Raw genomic sequence first — 20193 nt, 5'->3', positions numbered from 1 at the left:
TGTGCTAGCACAAACGTTTTCCGTCAAAACGGGAGTCCACTCGTACGGCCACAGAGTCGGCGTAAACAAGAGACTCGTTGCGACGTCATGCGTCATGACAAGTTACACTCGAGCCGCGCGCTGTTTGTTACTTGTTGCGTCGTCGCCGACTGCGACGTCTCGCGTCATTGATGACGCAGCCTGCCGCTTGAGGGTTGATGTTTTGATCGTCATTTTGATGAAGACTTTCGGGAGTATGTTGTAATTTTTTTACTTAAATCTAAAACTACAACATCAAAAGCAATATTTAGCGACTGTAGACACAAAAAAGCCAAAAAATATCATGGTTGCAAAACAACGTTCCACGTTACAACACACTGTTATAGTAGAAATTACTTACTTGTTGCGTTCTCGTCGGCGACTGCGACGTCGCGCGTCATACCTGGGAGCGGGAGCATAATTTGCTTCAAGTAAATTACTGAAATATTCTATATAGCCTTACGTATTTATAGCCAAATATCATCAGTTACTCTGCCAACATTACTTCAGTAAAATCCAAGACATATTAAAGCTCCAACACTTGGCGAAATACACAAAATAAAATTAACAATTCCTTGCCATTTTCCATGAACCCCGTCTATTTAGCCTTCCAATCTGTTGCTACGAATCTCATATAATCATCAGGCTATCAGTACCAGCACATTATTCTCAGTTATCAGAGTACTCACCCCGGTGGCGACTATCGTGAACATACGCGGCGCGGACAACGCGGTATCTGACATTTTACGAGCACACACCCGGGACGGGCGGTCAATTACCGGCTAGATACCGCGTGCTTATTGTGTAGAATCAATATTGTGTACAATGTGTACAGAATAAATTATTTGTTTAAAAAAAATTTTTTTAGTTCGTTTTTTTTGTGGTTGGAGTTTAGGATAATATATTATGTGTGTTTAAAATTACTAACTGAAATTGATTTTTAGCAGTTTTCACAGACAGTAGAGTTTCAGAGTAGAGTAGGATACACTTGATACCATGTCGACTCTTCCTGCGGGTGACATAGGATCACACAAACCTGTAACTAATAAATTGTGATTCTTAAACTGAAACCTGAAACTTTTAGACAGTCGTTAATACTATGAAGATTTCCATTCTCACCTCCATAGTGTTGAAGAATAGTGACTTTGTAAACCCTAGTCATCAAGATCATCAACATGATGCGTTGTTATCTAGCAACCCAAAAGTACCTACTTTGCCTGATTAATCAATAAATAATTATTGTATTAAAATAAATATAATAATTGATGACTGACAGCTCGATAAACATACATTGAACGATTAGTATTTATGCTGAAATCTGAAAATCAATTTCATCATATTAATTTTTTGACATTTATCAAAGAGTAAACAAGTGGACATAATAGTCCATTGAAATGTTACATGAGCTTTACATTTTTTAGAGGACGCAATTTTATTTTTTGATCATGTAGGGGGGGTCAATAGAAGCTTAACTTGAAGTTTGTGGGGTCGCCACCCTTGTCCCTCGGCCGCCATCTTGGAAAAAGGGATGGAAACACTTTTTTTGCTATATCTCGAAAACTATGCATCGTAATAAAAATTTTAAAATCATAATTTGTAGAAAATTATTTTGCCTACAAATATGTTTATATACCTTTTTGCCCTAATTTAACAATTAAAGAAGTTATAAGTAAAATTTTTTTAATAAAATTTTCTCTTTTGCTCTATAACTTTTTTTTTACATTTTATAAATAAATGGCTTCAGACCAATCTTGCAGAATATTTTTCGAGAAAAATTTTTCCCTGCAACTGTTTTCAATTTCAATTATTAGAAACTCAGTTACAGCGCTCCGAAGTTAACCGGGTTCGTCAAATTAGTCCAGTCAAATAAGCTTAAATTAGGTAAGAATCTCGGAATGCGAGATACCCAGCTGTAAGTTTATATATACTTGTATACTGACCCCTAAATTTTTCTACAAATTATGATTTTAAAATTTTTATTACGATGCATAGTTTTCGAGATATAGCAAAAAAGTGTTTCCATCCCTTTTTCCAAGATGGCGGCCGGGGGACAAGGGTGGCGACCCCACAAACTTCAAGTTAAGCTTCTATTGACCCCCCCTACATGATCAAAAAATAAAATTGCGTCCTCTAAAAAATGCATTATTCGGCCCTCAAATTGTAACATTTCAATGGACTATAACCTTTTTATTGATTTTGTTTCATATTATACACTTAATTTGACACAATTTTCAGTTTTATGTTCAATGCATGAATTTTCAAGGTTTTCAGCCCTAATGAGGTAATTACAATAAATCTTAACAAAAATGATAGTTTAGAGACTAGATGTAGATTTCTAATTTTACAAATCATCCCCTAAATATAAAAAAAAAAATAGTTTTTTGAACCCAAGTGCAAAAAAATGTGCACATTTTTAATTTAATCCCCAGAAACAAAATCAATCACACCAATCTCAAACCAGCCAGTTATAATTGGAGCACTTAATTCAAATATCGAAGGACAAATTCGAAACATCGCGATCACCAATCGGTAAGCACGATTTATAGTGCGTGCGTGTGCGCATCCCATTTATCGGAACATGCACGAACCGGTGACAGACCGGTGATGTTCTTCATTTTGAGTTTATTTTTTACAATGTACGTAATTAGTGAACGGTGATTGTGCTTGTGGGAAACACTGGCGATGATGAGATTGCACGTATTGTCCTGTGTGAGGGTTAAATGAGCAGAGCTTTTTAGTTTAATGAAATAAGTTAAAAATACTAATAAGTAATGTATTGTTAGTGTAGCACGGATTCCCGCAAGGTTACCTTGATTCTATTCTATGAAAAAAGTTTATTTTTTTGGTTCATGGCCCTAGTTCCAAAAAACCAATCATGTTGCCTACAAATGAATTGGAATACATTGTCATAAAAGATAACCTTCAATACTATCTTCTCCACAACTTAATGAAGTAACGACTATCACTGAAAACATCACCATTCAAGGCAACTATTACTAACTAGAAATTAAAATTGACCTATCAATATCGCAAAACTTCGTTCAATTTCAATGCAGAATCGGCCGAACAACAAAGAGTTCTTGCTCTTTGTGCTGTCCGGTGCAGACGGCACGCTAACGACACGACAACGATGCGACAACGACCCGACAACGGGAGGAAATTACGCGACGACACCGCACCGACTGATTGAATGCTTTGGAAGTTCGTGCGTTGTTTAGATTTGCAGTTACGAGGCTCTGATCTGTTACGAGTTAGGTTCGATTTATTGGTTACTCATTTGTTGGGGGTTTTCAAATGTGTGATGGTTTTTACCTATAGTCTCTACAGAAGTAAATTTTTGTGGGATTCCATTTTTGTATGGGTTCACTCCTATTACATGGGACTTACTCGACTACTACTTTTAACACAATGGTAAAAAGACGGTGTACACCGTACATTATATTATAGTGATATTACGTGCCGTAATGTGCACCTATGCCTATTCCTTCGGGGATAAAGCGCTTTTTTCCATTTTTGAAGAGTCCAAAAAATTATTTTTTTTTATGTATTCCGATATTTTACACTCAGAACTAGATACCTCATTAGTTCTAGAAAACACCTTTACTTTCCTAGACAGGTGACACCAAAAAACAAACACAATGACCCTACAATTACCACCAAACCACTAACAAAACGTAGCTTTGCAAATATAACACCGTATCTCCCACCAAGTAGTAAGTCAACAGTAACTGTGGTTATTGCAAAACTGACGTTATCAACACTGGATTACCAACATCTGCCGTTGATTGATCACGTGATAACAAGTGATAACCGCCCGATTACATATAAGTTACCGTGTCACAGTTTAGCGTGAATTGAAAATATTTATCGATTGATTCGCTAATGATTTGGCTCGATGAGATTGAGCTGTTAGTTTGCAGTTTTTGGGTGATTTTTTTGTGGATTATTGAAATCATGTAATGAATTTGTTGAGATATTTAATTTAATATCTTATCGGTTTCCGAGAAAGAACTTTCGGATTAGATTCTCAGAAAAATAGCACTGATGTTTTTCTGGTTTTAAAAACCTCTCATATACAACGGTGTCAGAAATGATACCCAGTGTCATAGTATTAAAAGGTATGTTAAGGTGAAGATTCGTCGACCATTGTAAAAATAAGTCGTGACAAAACATTCATTACAAATTTTTCCTTAAGTACATAGTTTAATAGAAGAAAGCTCCGTCCACTGACTAAACACAAGTTCAATAATAACTTTGATTAAAGAAAGTTATTTCAAGATATCTTTACAATTTACCTTTTACAAATCAACTGTAAAAATTGCACTACAAAATTAGATAACTTAAAATACACTTTACAACCAACAAAATAAAGTTTGAAATGCGATATTAAGTTGTACCTATCAAAGTATCGACCCATTTCGTCGACAATCGATAAAATCAAGAATCGAATCAAAAAGGTTTTGTTAAGAAACGGTTTAGTTAACGTTGTCATTCGGTGAACAATTGTAATCGGTAATCGGTAATCAGTAATCATATCGGTTTCACGGCGATTTTGGTGAAATTGATCCATTGTTTCGTCAAAAATTCTTTTTGGCTAACATTGGTCTGTGACGAATCGTAGAAAAAGTTTATAAGTATTTTTTAAAGTTAAATAGTTGAACTGTTGTTAAAGTAATTGAAGAGACAACGCTAAGGCAGACAGATGACCGTTAATAAGGTCGTTATAAGTAACTGTAACTCGAAATCATAATTAAAGACATTTGTCATGGCGTAATTTATGCTGATTTTTGACAGTTCTCAAAGAAATTTAATAGAAATGAATGTTCATACTTTGATTTTGACGCAAACCGTGCTCTCTTGTGTGACACTCCATAAATTAGTATTATGTTTGAGTTGTCTCTTATTTATCACGTGTAAGTACTAGTCATAAATTATGGTTAGTGAAAAAAGTATAAAAATAGCTAAAAAGAAAATCGGATTGAGCTCGGTGTCACCACGAACAAACACAACCCTAAAAATAATTACCGAGCATCCATACCGATTCATTATCCCCTATAATTCACAGACAATGCGGTAAAGGGGTGGCTTCATTAAAATTCACGTTCATAGAGCGAATCAGAGTCACCTGCAGATACCCAGCGGCCTATCACTTCCTTTGATCAATTGGCTGGCACATACGGATCGGGACTAGGGATGGGCGCGAGTATAGTCCCACTGGGACCAACCCAAACAGGACGAAACCCCGGGATTATGATAAAGTTGTTTATTTACCTGAATTTGACAGGATTCTGTGACATTTGCATAGTAAAAAACCCAAGATTATGGGAATCCCTATCGAAATTATTTTTACAATCGGTCATAAAATCTAATTATACAAACGTTCCAAAAATATTTTGCGTAGTAAGATAATTATGTGATAATAAGTCCAAAATTAGAAATGAATTCGTTTATAAACCCTTTATCAGTATTTTTTTCTTATTTGAACACATTTTTATGATTGATTAATGCCATTATCCTATTTTAAATTAATTTGATAGATAGTAGATTAAGTTATTTTTGTCGGACCATGCGCTGAACGCATGTATGAAAGAATGTTGATAGTGAAGTTATTATTAGCTTCGTATAATTCGTACTGATAGTTCTGTTGTACTTAATTACAAAAATAAATCATAACAAAAAATAAAAATACAAAACAAATCGTTGCACAACCCGAAGTAGTCGAAGAGTTGATTACCAATCGTAACTTCAGTGCAAAAATTCTTATTGGGAACGATACTCAATTATCATCCCGCACCCTCTGCACTCACGGGCCCCGTGTCCCGGGACAGTGGAGCCCACCACTAGCCACAGTGCAGACCGCCGCGGGCGTTTCGTCCGCAACCGCATCTTTGGCGTCCGGCACCGGATTGACACGTTGCGTTTTAATCAATTAGCGTACAGAAACGCGGTTCACGAATCAGTGGGCAGTGAAATAAGCGGACCGGCCACCGCGGCGCCAATTCGGCTATCCGGTTTCAAATACGTTTTTTTCCCCCGATGCGTTTTTTGGACGAACGATAACTTCATAATCTGTAGTTTTTTTTTGTGGATTTTCGTTACGGTCAAACGGGCGCTTTGTTTTAGATAGATGTTCTTTTTAGCTTTCGATGCTGTTGCAGTCTTTTTGGAAACTTCTATAGTATCATGGAGAAATATTATTATGTTACGGATATCGATTCCAGAATTATTTTATTCTGCTGTACAATTTGGTTATCAAAACTCCAATTTACACTGACATTACTGAAACTGTTGAACTGTAAAATACGCTATGAAAACATCGTAACGGCGTAAAAGCAATCATAAATATTTTTAAGCGCTGTGAAGTAATGAGCTAGTTTTTTTACTTTCTATTACCACATTTTGTCAAAATTGTCAAATCTGTTGACCAATAGAAATGGATAATTTCTTCTCAGATCCCCTCTGTCCTTCTGTGTTAGTTTAGATAGTTCTGTGTTAGTTAAAGAATGACTGAGTAAACGAAACTAAGACCATTGTGTCCCATACACAAGTCAAAGAGAAAAACAACAACGTATGACGCAACAAAACATTATTGATGTCATAAAATTGGGATAGTAACACTAATTGCAGCAAATTATCAATTAAAATACGCATTACTATCTCGCACCAATCAGGCAACACTATCTATGATTTAACAAAATGTTTAACTCGGCAAAGCACCGGTCGTAAACTCACTATCTCCTAATAATTCGGTGACTCCTTCAAAATTTGATAAAAAACCCCCATATCGGCGTACCAGTATTCAATTTATCGTGATTATCGTTCTAAATTATGTCAACAGATACGCTTTGAATAATTGATCCGTCTATGGCCAGCCTAGTCGAAGCAATCAATCAATTATCGATCACATGGTTTTGCGCAACGAACGATGTCCCCATTACAATTGTGTTTTTCCTCATATTATCATTTTTAATATCTATCCTATCACCGATTATTACATTTAGATGATGAACGATCGCAATAAAGCGATATACTTTTATCTGTTCCCTTTTAAATCAACCTAAATACGGTTTTAAAATGTCTTTATTATCATGATTAATTTGTCAGTTGGTGTTTTGTTTTCAATATTAATTAGCTATATCATTGGTTGTGTCATGCTTGTTTGCTGTAGGATTTTTCCATTTAGCTAACATGACAACTGAAGTCTCTATTGCGATATGATTGCATGTTTATTGATGTGTAATGGCTCATTCTGATATGGCTCTGTCATGTGTTTTCCTTATTGACGTTAGACTTATCAAGGCTTTGCAGGACTTAGGTACCTTAGTTGCATATTTGCGTAAATGACAAAATATGTACATTTTTAGAGATAAAGAGTGTATGTGACCTGAAATGATTTATTGATTCTTTGGTAGGTACGTTGACCAAAGTCCAATTTCGATAAGCAATGTGATTGCAACTAGATTACAAAATTAAGCAGGACTACTGAACTTAAGTCAAACTTACTTTATCTTTTTTTATTCTTATCGTATCTTCTCTTTTGTCCACAGAAGAAGCCAACAGTCCAGAAAGCGGAGTGAAGGAGCGAGGTGACAGGGGGGAGAGGCAGGAGGGCGGAGAAGGCGAGGCATCAGGCTCCGCATCTCCTGCATCCCGCACCTCCCCCGCACCCGACGAACGAGACGACATCGAGCACAGTATACCAGCTACCCTGATCCAGGATCCCAATGCTGAGAGGTAAGTTTCTAAACTTTGTCATACTATTCTATATTCCTATCAATCATTGCCACAAAGTCCTCACAGGAAGAATAAAAGTGCAAATTGTGATGTCGAACATAATGGCAAATTTTTTCTACATTTCAAACCATTAGCCGGACTACTAATAGTTAAATCGATTCTGCACATCATTAATTTTCTGGTCTCCAAACGTAATGAAACTACTGACGTGATCTTTACAATTAGAACGGTCCCGTCCATCATTCTGTAGAAGGTAATAAACCTGACAGTGATATATTTAACTCTGATATTACACAGAAGTGCAATTCACTACAAATCTGCATTACTTACAATGCAAATCTTGGAGAAACAATCCTTTTCCATACAGCACCTCAAGGCTTTTATGTAAATTAACCCATCAACAACGATATCTTGGATCCAAACCCCATTCATAATACCATATGCCATTGTCAACGCGGAGGTCCGCACATCACTCTATGGTGTCCACTTTAATGATCCCATTGTTTCCACTGATCGGTTGACAACGACTGTCCACTGACATTACTACTTGTCTAACCAACTTAAGTTTACTGCCACAAAAACTCTTATTGCAAAGCCCATAAAGATACAAGTTCAAGAAGTTACTGACAAAATTATTTGGTTAAGACAGAGGACTAAAAATCTTAATGTGCAGTCAAAGTAAGTTCTGTTGGTGAGAATTAAAGTCGATTTTAGAGTGTTAGATGGTACGAATATTTTTGTTAGAGATATAGAAATGAATGGACCGACTTTGACAGTTATAGTGGGTAGGACTACTAAAAATGATCTAAATTTTCTAAATGACGTTCCATCAATTTTCATTTTGGATGTATCGATCTTAGTTCGTTTGATTGATGGGTCTCAGTTGCACCATAAGGCACTAGTTGGGCTTGGTGACTACATCTCATTGCATAACGGAGGTGAGCTAATGTAATCAATGCAGTTGTTGATGTGGAAGATAAACTTGCTTCTTACTTAGGTACTAAGTTTGTTATTTTGAATACAAAAAAATACCTATATAGTTACGAGTTGCATCGCTATTATTAGTAATTTTAATTAATATAAATCACTCACAGCTAGACAAATAAAATTGCTTTGGGATATGAGCTGTACATTACAAATGTTTAGCATCAATAGTAATCTAGTGAAGCTACATACATAGTAGCAGCTTCCTTCAAATATTAATGAATACATATAGATTCGAGTTAAAGCTTTTAATCGCGAAAGTATAGGTGCTTTTCTCCCAAAGATGTGCTTTGTAGCTATGCTACGCAGCTGCGAAACTATGTGACCGTTTTCACTGATACTAAGCTATTAACATTTGTAACTGTGCGAGAATGATGCGCAGCTCGAGGATCCAATGTATTGATAGTCAGAGAAGCCATCCATAGCTTAGCTGAGTCCATTTCCATCAGTGTTAAGCTATGTGTACCAATAAATATGATTGATGGAAGCCAAACGCATCCACAGCAACGTAGCATAGCACATCTCTATTGCAAAAGCACCCTAAAGGTTTGATAATCTTAGAAATCTAGTAGGTATTTACTCTTATCGATTAAGATTTGGATTTGATCCTCATAGACACAACAAGTACTTTCCCATAGTTCAAAAGTCCATAGTCCAGTTTTCCCAAATAACGTTTACCTTGAATTGACCTCCATTTTTAAATTATCTGGTCTATTAGCCAGAGATACTCTTATCGAAGTGTTCTGTTGTATTGGTATTACAATCGACATAAAAATTAACGATATTTATTGGTATTAGTACATGATTGATATTTTGATTGGCTTAATTAATCATCACGCGGAGGCTATTAGGAGATTGTTATCTGAGGCGGATGCGTTTTGTAGCCGCGTGATGTAGGAACCTCTACTGGTTTAGTTATGTTCAATTTGTATAGGTATTATATTTATCTATACTAGTTTTTGGTTATACTATTAGTCTGGTGTAGTAGAATATTACTATTTTGAGATAGAGCAGTTACTATGTTTTTGCCTTATAGACATTATATGGAAGTGTCTAATCATAATCATAAATCATAAGGTCTATAGAATCCAAAATTTTAATATAAGCTTATATTTTTAGTTTAAATAGCCACTGGAAAAAGCATACACTGGATCAAACAGGATGTTAGCCCTAATAATGTTGGTCCAAACATACAAAACAGTAGACAGACAGCTATAAAGGATGATAAACAATTAATAAATAAAGAAATGTCTTTTGAACAGACAACAAATTAGTTGAAAACAACAATAAATAATAAACAAGACACTGTAAGTTATAAACATAATAGAATACTACCATACAACACGGTACTAGGAACAAAAGAAATAATCGGACACCACAAGACGTCACATCACTCGATTAACAATAAGAATAATATCGATTATTTACTCACACGTCTCGATTACAAGTTGATTTATTTTATTTTGTTTCGAATCGTTAATCAGATTGAACGCGAAACGTATCGAATCGATATGTGGACAGCTGCAGCTTGATTCATTTCAATATTTAATTAGATGTATTGACGTAATTATATTTAATTTGCCAAAAGATACACCAACATTCGATGATCGTGTGATTTGGAAAGTTATCGATGATTTCGTATGTTTTAATGTTTTTTTTTATTTGTAAGTGTTCTGCTCTTTGTGAAATTTATTTTGAAATTTTCCTTCCCTGTTAAAAGGTTCATTCATTTGTCCTCTCACAAAAACGTAACTTTCTCAAAAGTCAAAGTTACCATTGATACAAACTTAAGGACATCATTAACATGTTAATTGTATTAGAAATCTTTTATTTCAAATCTTTATCTTTCGACCGTCCAGGTACTATTACAAACAATTAAAATACACTTCAAAAAGGTGAAGTCAAATCAATCTGAGCTTTATTGTGAGAGTAATAAGGTAAACAAAGTTTTAGGAAAGTGTACGGTAAAGTTTGTCTGGTAGCAAGTCTGTTCAATCAATGTCAATTAGCTGCACTGAGGTGGCGTGATCAATCATTTTGAGGTACTAGTGCCTTGAAGTTCTATTGTTTAGATTTTAGATCTACTGATTTAGTTCGTGTATTCGCTAAAATGTATAAAAATATGAGTTCCGGTGGGAATCGAGGGAAAACATTGCTTGAGTCATTTTGATTGAGTACTCGGGAATCAGGAGGAGTATTCTTAATATCGTCGTTGTTAAGTGAATTTGTATCTTCTTACATTCTTGATAGGTTTGAATTCACTATAATCTCGACACCAGCAATTTATACTACGCTAACTCGAAATTTGGAAAAAACGTTTTTTTATGCCAAGTTGCTTAAAATGTGTGTTTACATACGTCATAAAAAAATTGAGAAGAAATATGCAAAAATACGAAAGTTACAAATATTATAAAACGCTAAGTAAAGGTATTTTTTGAAATCACTCGATTTATATTACGCCAACTATTATTAGCGGAGTGTGCGCGGGGATCACTTTGGTCAAAGTCCGTGCAACACTGCACTAACTCATAGTTCGCGTAGTTTAGTGCGTTCGTGTGTATACTTGTTCGTTTGTACCTAAAATGAACGACTTAGCGACTTTTACATAGTAAATACTTATGTGTTAACGTATTAATTAGTTTATTAATGGTACGTTGACTATTCTTTTTGTAAGTAAGTACATGTTCTTTATAAAATATTGAAATATGCATCAGATGATTGATCATGCACTACGACGTCCCGTACTACACTACGCTAACATTAGTTAGACGTGTATAAGATGTAAAATTTTTTTGATGAATTACGTTTATATACGGCTAACTTGCGCTAAATCAAAAAATAGAAATAATTAAGGAAATGTAAATATGAGATATTACAATGAATAAATTAAATATTAAGCATACCAAATTTCAAAAAAGTATCTTAATTAATGTAAAAGTTATCACGTTTTTTCCTTTAAACACCTCTACTGTAAAGTACGCTTTTTTGAGTTAGCGTAGTATAAATTGCTGGTGTCGATCTGTCTTTTGTTTTTTTTCTATTAGTCCAGTCTTACAAATGGTGTCATGTATTGTCAAAAAAGTTTCCACAACCACCAAACTTTTTACAAATCATTGAATTTGGAATGATACGAGTATTTAATTTACATTAGTGACAAAATATAAGCACTGATGACTTCTTCACATTCAGCAACAGTAAAAATAATGATGGTACACTACCTGTGGGACTTGCAAAATGCTATAGTATCCAACTTGTCATAAGTTGCTTTGCCGTTTGCAATTTTGACTGGTTCGTAAAGAACTTGGTTAAGTCCATTGTCGTATTAGGGTAGTAGGGTAGGGTATTCGATGATGGACAGACGTTCCATATCCATTGTAATTGGGATATTTTTCATTAAGTTTATTTGTTATCAATTTATTGTGTTATTACACAATTTTCTTCAACTGCCCTCGCATCGCATTAAAATGTCACAATTGATTCACGTTAGACATTAAGATATTATTACCATTTTCCTAAAATGAGTGTTCATAAATTAATCTCCAAAGATTTTAGGGAAAATTGAGCTAATTACTTTCATTCCCTTAGTCCCTTACTTGATTCAATTGATTAATCATAAATACTGTTTGTATCCCCAAAAATATTAAAGTTTTAATAAAAATTCAACGTTGAAAGGATATATTTCATAATTTTTATAAAATATTCGGTCACTTGTATAGATTTGCATGAATAAATACATCATCGTCTCTCCTACTAATTTAAATATGTATTCATAAATGTCTGCTATCAGGCGCACTGCAGTTTTATAGCCAAGGAGACATGTGTCAGTTATAAAATTCGCTACATTATTGCAAAATTATTCAAACGATGTCAGGTGTCCCCCATACGTCGGCCCGCACTATGCACACATTGACGCATAAAACCGCCGTGTCCTAATTCCTAACACATCAAAACGACCACAGTCTAAAATACTCCTCACTAACATTTTTATCATCTGTCGTTACATGTAGAAAAATAGCTTAGAATTCTTTTGTTTATGTCACAACCCAGTCGGGCTATTTTAGTTTGGCGCAGGAAAGAGACGGAGCTAGTTGTCACATAAATACACGTGATTGATTGACCCGCAGCCGACTAATGCTCATAGGAAGCAATAAACAGCTGTGCGATTCTCTTATTAAAAACTTTTCAAAACTTTTCGGAATGGAACGAGGTTCTGTCAAATCACTATAACAGTTGTTTAGATCGGATTCGTTGATAACATTTACTTGGAGATCGTTCAATGATAATAAAAACAGCATTATAGGCAGTAAAACGTCTAGTACATTAGTTTCCGGGGATTAACGGAACATGGTTTCTTTACTCTGTTAATTTATTTATTTAGACGACGTCTTGTCATTGTCGATTCGCCTTCTGACATTTATAGTATTGTCGTTCGGAAGTGTCCTAACGTTTCCTTGCGTAAAAATAAAATAAACATGAGAAAATATTTTCCCTTTGTCAAAGCAGGAAATCTGTTCGTGATACGCGTAAATCCGTCCGCGTCCCCTGTCTGTCCGTGAGTCGTTAAAAGGACTCGTCTCGGCGTTTTGTTAACGCGCCATTTCCTTGTCAACGCCGTCAACCCTGTCCGGGTAATCTTCTTTAAGCTTCGAAACTTCAATCTAGTACGGCGAGCGGTTCATCTTTTGCTTACTCCACCTACATAAATGGAATTCCGTAAACAATCTCGTTAAAAAGTTATTGCGCCTATTGGCCATCAAGGATGCTCTGTACATTTTTCATTGGTGTTACGACTGTGACTCAGCTATGCGGAGTAGCTCCGCTGTGTCAGTCGCCTGTCATCGGAACGATCGCCCGTCACTGCACGTCCACCTCGCGCATCGCACGCACGCTTGCATTACGCAGCGCCACCCCTCGAAGTGGGATACCAATAGCCGTCTCTGTCTTTCGCGTCGCGCGGTTCATCGTAGCGGCACCTGTCTCTTTCTAGCGAGGGGCGTGCGGGGAGGGGGCGCTGCAGGCGGGTCGTAAATCACGCGGCGTCTCATTCCACGCGGGACCGCCGCCGCCGCCGCAGGCACCGCGCACTTCCCTCCCGACCGCCGGCATCGCGGCGCGTCTTTCGCGACGTGTTTACATTTTCAACTATTTTTGGGAAGTCTCTATTGTTGTCTAGTAGCAAAGTGTTATCAATTGTATGAGTGTTGTATTGATGGATCCGCGAGTTTTCCACCGTTACCAGTTTGGAGGACTTTGAAAACATTTCGTCTAAAATGATTGTCGAGCCCGACCACGTGAGGTAGGTTTTCTATTTGTACAAGTGTTATATTGTTTTTGTGAAAATTGTTATATTTCAAGCCATTTGCACATCCCAATATTAATTGTCGACCGCTGTTGTATTATTTTACTTTCCAACTTGTTAAAATTTAACTTAGAATATTTTCGTAGACCCACTATATGGGATATACAACTTGAACTTGTGTTCCAAAGTAGATTTTTTCACTTTAAAAGTGTGTTCTGATATATTTTGAATATTTTCAATCTCATAAAACAGATTTATATTCACATTTTGTGTCAAAAAATAATGAAACAAGGTTGACAAAATTGATCCAGTGTGATATTCAAATCAAAATGAAAGCACAGTTGTGAAACTTCGACATAATTTTGTAGATATCGAAAATTTTAAAGCCTAGATTATAAATATACTCGATTTATTTTATACAATTTTTATCTAAAAGAATGTTGCCTATCATTTTGCCCATATACGGTATTTGGGTTTCTCAAAACACCGATAAATTATTTGATTCGATATTTTACGAGTTATACACAAGCTTTTTAAAGATATTCATTCAATACTTTACTTTTCCTTTACAATGGAACTTAGTTTTATTAAGTTTTTATTTTGTATTTTATGGTCTCATAAATAATGGACAAGCTGTGTCACCTGCCATAGTGCTCGTCATGTTTATCACTTCTGATATCACCACGATTCTCTGAATGATTGTTTTACAATATTGATTTAATATTTTAATATATTCTGCTCGGTCCAAATGTGATTATTAAATTTTATAGCCGCCATTAATTTAACGTCTTTGATATCTGATTAATTATTCATGTCTCAAAAGTTGACCTATTTGTACCCAATTTACCTCAGATTTATAATAACTATGTGTCACCAATGTTTTTCTTTTTCTATGAAGCACATAAAATTATATGTCAATGCGTCAACTCTGTCACTGGTGAGGTTTTTTGATCGTATTGTCATTATTAATGTAACAAAACAAAACCTCGACCCACAAGGACACCCGACAAGCAAGCTATAAAGTTTTTTTAGATCGATATAAACCCATTAGTGTGTCTATTTGCTATTCACGATCGAGCTATTAATTTATTAAAAATAGCCATTAAAAAAAGCTTGCATTCATTTTGTTTACCGATTTTCAAACCCAAACCGGTTTATGATAATCACTGAGCCAAGATAGAGTTGGCAATATTCGCTAAGTGAATTATGTCAATCGAGCTAACGATGTCACGTTTTTGTCCCCAGGGAGAGCCCGAGATGTCTGTCGCGGGAGTCGTCGGGTGCACCGCGCTGTCCCTCGAATGACTCGGTGTACTCGAGCCGCAGTGGGGCGGGCCTGCCCCTGCCCGCGGCACTGACGGCCGCCCTGCCCGCTGCCTTACTGCCCCCACATTCAGCCGCTGTGGCTGCCTACCTCGGCGCCGCGGCCGCCGCTGCAGCCCAGCAGCGTCTCCTCATGTCCTGCCAGGAGGACATGACAGACTCTGAACGAGGTGATGCTGTTCTTGACTTCAGCACAAAACGTAGCGAATCACCGCACGACGAAGATGACAATGATGATGCAGTCAATCTTACTAAAAATGAAAACGGTCCTTTGGATTTATCCGTTGGGACGAGAAAACGTGGCCCAGAGGACTCGCCATCGCCAGTCCCATCTAGAAAAAGTTCTAGACCGTCAGAGTTTAAACACTCTCCTTCCCCTTGGTCGACGCCAGTAGCACCGCATCTACCTTATTTCGCAGCTGCAGTCGCTGCTGCTAGTTTATCTCCCAAGGGAGGTGTGCCATCAGATTGGAATGGCAAATTAAAACATGGCGGTCCTACTCCTAGCGACGCTACAAAAGCACTGGAAAAGATGAGCGAACTGAGCAGGCTAGGTGGCGAGGAATTATTCAGATCCGTACAAAGTGCCGCTCTAGGCGCTGGTCTTGCTCCTAATGCAGCCGCACGCCACTCCGCATGGCAATCTCACTGGTTGAACAAAGGCGCGGATCAAACTAAAGACGTTCTAAAATGTGTATGGTGTAAGAAGAGCTTCAACTCGCTTGCAGATCTGACAGTGCACATGAAAGAAGCTAAGCACTGCGGGGTTAATGTTCCCGTCCCTCCTTCATCGGGCGCACCGATCCCACCATCTTTGCAACCACCTTCCAGTTCACCTTCTACCCCATCACACAATTCGTCTTCTTCGAGTGGTTCATCTAAACCGAGCCAAAATGATTTGAACATGCTCATAAAGGAGAATATGCCAATTCCTAGAAAACTTGTCCGTGGACAAGACGTATGGTTAGGCAAGGGTGCCGAACAAACGAGACAAATATTGAAATGCATGTGGTGCGCTGAGAGCTTCCGTTCACTCGCTGAAATGACCAGCCACATGCAACGAACTCAGCACTATACTAATATCATATCGCAGGAACAAATAATTTCGTGGAAATCTTCAGATGACTCTAGCAAAGGAGGATCTAACTCGAGCGCCCCCGGTGCTAACAATGCTGCACCACCCACCACAGGTGCCAGTAGTCATGTTAGTGCTGTCTTAACTTGTAAAGTCTGCGACCAAGCATTTAGTTCCTTGAAAGAATTGAGTAACCACATGGTGAAAAATTCACACTACAAAGAGCACATTATGAGGTCTATAACAGAAAGCGGAGGTAGAAGACGTCAGACGCGTGAAAAACGAAAGAAGTCATTACCAGTAAGAAAACTCCTTGAATTGGAGAGAGCACAACATGAGTTCAAAAACGGGGAAGGCAATGGTGTGCCTATGGGTAAACCAATCAGAGACTTTGGTACCGGCAGCCGCATCACCTGTGAGAAATGTGGTGACAAAATAGAGACTGCTGTATTCGTCGAGCACATACGACAATGTATTGGCGCGCCGATGTCGAATAGCCAAAGGAACTTTTTAAAGAGCGCCCTACTGTCTAACAATATCATCCCACCAGATGTACCCGGCCACATCACCCCCACTAGCCGGGATGGCCGCAAGAGCATTAACGAGGAGCTGCCTTCACCTGGCTCCGCGCACCATCGCTCTCCATCCTCCGTGAACGATTCCTCCCCGAGTTCCAAAGATCCCAACGCGAGCAATGAAAAGAGTTCGTCGCCTTCGGTTCTCAACGCCATAGAACAATTGATAGAAAAGAGTTTCGACACCCGATCGCGGCACACTGTACCTGGTATGCCGGGCGGCGCCTCCCACGCACCTATTGGGTCTAGTATCCTAAAAAGATTAGGCATAGATGAGAGTGTAGACTATACCAAACCACTGGTTGATCCTCAGACTATGAATATGTTAAGAAATTACCATCACCAGCAAGGTTATGGGCGCCGCGAGCGCAGTGGGAGCGAGTCCAGCTCCATGTCCGAGAGAGGAGGCAGTAGAGTAGAATCATTGACTCCCGATAGAAAGCTAGACACGTATCACATGACTCCTCGTACAACTCCTGATACGCGAGGTTCTCAAACTCCAGCCTCTGAGGACCGCCCGACTGAAGTAAGGATAAAGAGGGAAGTTGAGGAGGAAGAACGTGAGAATGGTGTAGACTTGAGCAGTCAGCCAGTGCGAGTGAAGACTGAAGTAGATGAGGACGAGGAGCCACCGCGACCAAGCAGCACTGCCGACGAAGATGTCAAGCCTGTCGTGGCCAAGCGCGAGAGCGAAGGCCCCAGCCCCGCTGCTAGCCCGCGCAGCCCTTCCAGCGATCGCTCTGGTAATACTCCTGGCGCTGAACGTAAGCCCGCTTCCAGCCTGGGGGCTTTGTCTTCCATGTTTGATAACTTAGCTGGAGGTGGTTCATCTGGTGAACCAAGCTCTTCGCGTCGTGGCGGTAGCCATCCCTTGGCGGCGCTACAAAAGCTTTGCGACAAAACAGAGTCCAATCCCTCCCGTGCACCGGCCCCCGCGCCCTCTCCTGCTGGCCCACCAAGCATCCTCACCTTTAGCTGGGCATGCAACGACGCAGTCGTCACCGACTCCATCATGAAGTGCGCTCTATGTGATACGCCTTTTATATCGAAGGGCGCATATCGGCACCATCTGTCGAAGATGCACTTTGTGAAAGACGGCGCGTTGCCCGAACCAGTGCCGCTGAAGGCACCGACTGGGGCAGCGTCCCCGGGCACACACAAGAGCGGCTCCAACGCCGCCTCCCCCCAGGACCCGCGAAGCCCCTCGCAGTCGTTCGACGAGAGCCCTCACTCCAAGTTCCTGAAGTACACGGAACTAGCCAAGCAGCTCTCCAGTAAGTACGTGTAGGCTGGAGCGGCAGCCGGCAGTTGTGATGATACCATATCTTGCTACGTTAAACCTTGCTAGGGTTAGGTCGCAGCGGCGACGCTAAGTATTTCGAAACTCTTTGCCAATTTAATTATTTAGGTAATTATTGTTAGATTTCACCGCATAGATCGGTTAGTGTAATAAATTAATAGCGACTTAAGTATACGCCAAACGTCTTACGTTCGTTTTAGGTATTAAGAGAATATTTTCAAAATATTGCCTTTAGGTGATCGGTTGTTGTAAGGGCGCCAGGGCCCGTGGCTTATCTTCCACACTACGTTATAATTCCATTTCGATAAATGTAAATATAAGTCACATTAAGTCAAGTAAAATACGATTCGATCTCTTTTTGTAAATGTATATTTTTTGCTAATTAATTCTTTGAAAAGGTAAATCGTGGAAATTGATTTTCGTTGATCGCAATTCGCCTTCCGCATGTGATTCGTCTATCGTATTAGTCGCGTAGTGGCGTTGACTTCAGTATTTTTACAGAAAATTCGTTGCAATATCATTTTTTTTTCGTGTTACTTAATTTTTTATGTAAATCAGAGTTAGGGTTAACGTGGTTAGTTTATGTATATTTTGATGACTTTCTTGTTTTTTTGTGAATTTAAGAGATCCGTCGATGCGTATAATCTCGGAGATTCAATCTCATTCGTTTCTGTTCGTCTTGTACATACAATTCGACATAGAATGCAATATAACAATCTCCTTAGTGTAAATTTTGCTATAGGTATGCTCTCCATGCGAGGATGCTATTTATTATTTAGTGATAAGTACATAATATTAGGTAAACTACATCTGTGAACAATTGTATACCATTATACCAGCGCATTAATCGGTTGAGTGATCGACCTATATTTAAAAGTGATACATATACATTTTTTTTCGTTGAAAGGAATGATAACATTCGTATACGTTTAGAACATAAAGATATACCTGATATATCTTCCAATTTGTAACGACAGATATACGATGATGTATATACGGCAATTGAGAGTGAAGAACCTCTTTTATATTTAATAAAAATATTGTAAACTGTCTAATGTAAGTTTCAAACGATATCAAGAATAAAACTTTGATTGTGAACTGAATATTCGTGACGTTAGAGTTCCATTTACCTTATCGACGTATACGACCTTTCTAATGGAATATACAGTTTTAAAATTTTGTTTTCGAATTTTATTTTTTGATGTTTTAAAGTATTATATTTCGTTTTAAAGTTACGAATATTCAGCGAATGATGTTTAAAATCGATAAAAATTTGAAATCGTAAAAAATTCTATCATTTTAACGATAATAATGAAACATACGACAAATATTATGTATACGCTAGCTCTGATGAGAGATTTTTGCTCATTCTTAAGAAAAAAAAGTAAAAAAATGGTGTTGAAATATTGATTTTACCAAATTTAATAATCTTATTTAATATTTTATGTTGTATTTCAAAATGCAATTAAAAGCTCAAAGAAATATATATGTTACATACTTTAAATGTTTCTTTTATTTGAAACTACCCCAATCACCGAAACCTGTTCAAAGCACACTGCACACTAAGCATACAAATATCACAATGTGGCGACACATGACAAGTTACAGATGACAGAAATTGGAACATAGACGATCGACGAGCTCAAAAAAAAAAAACATAAAATAATTGAGTCCCAATTTCGGGATAAAGTCGTAACAGTAACCTTAAAACACTATACATAAAGTAGCAAATTAGTGTTGATAGTCAGCCAGTCAACTTTCCAAGTTCAGTCTGGGAACAAAAACTGCAGCACAACAAAATTATGAACTACTGACGATCATATTAAGTTGTTTTGTACTATGAATACGACCACCACAGTCTGCTTATTCCGAAAAAAAATATTGT

At 37.8% G+C, this 20193-nt stretch overlaps 1 protein-coding gene across 3 annotated transcripts in view; it reads left to right on the top strand.

Moving 5' to 3' along the window:
* The window catches only part of LOC118266759 (protein tiptop), a 287124-nt gene extending 267312 nt beyond the window's left edge, over window positions 1-19812 (top strand). For 2 of the 3 annotated variants that reach the window (XM_050703152.1, XM_035580286.2), the window contains exons 4-5: window positions 7566-7752; window positions 15281-19812. In XM_050703152.1, the coding sequence (XP_050559109.1) occupies window positions 7566-7752; window positions 15281-18296 (3203 nt within the window). In that variant the 3' untranslated portion in view covers window positions 18297-19812. Of the gene's footprint in view, window positions 1-7565; window positions 7753-13599; window positions 14033-15280 lie in introns of those variants that run through there. The other variant, XM_035580287.2, reaches the window with a different exon arrangement.
* The last annotated feature ends 381 nt before the right edge of the window (window positions 19813-20193 follow it).

The sequence above is a fragment of the Spodoptera frugiperda genome, chromosome 23 (assembly GCF_023101765.2).
Source record: "Spodoptera frugiperda isolate SF20-4 chromosome 23, AGI-APGP_CSIRO_Sfru_2.0, whole genome shotgun sequence".
In the NCBI taxonomy this organism is placed as follows: domain Eukaryota; kingdom Metazoa; phylum Arthropoda; class Insecta; order Lepidoptera; family Noctuidae; genus Spodoptera; species Spodoptera frugiperda.
This window is presented reverse-complemented; position numbering and strand designations above follow the sequence as displayed.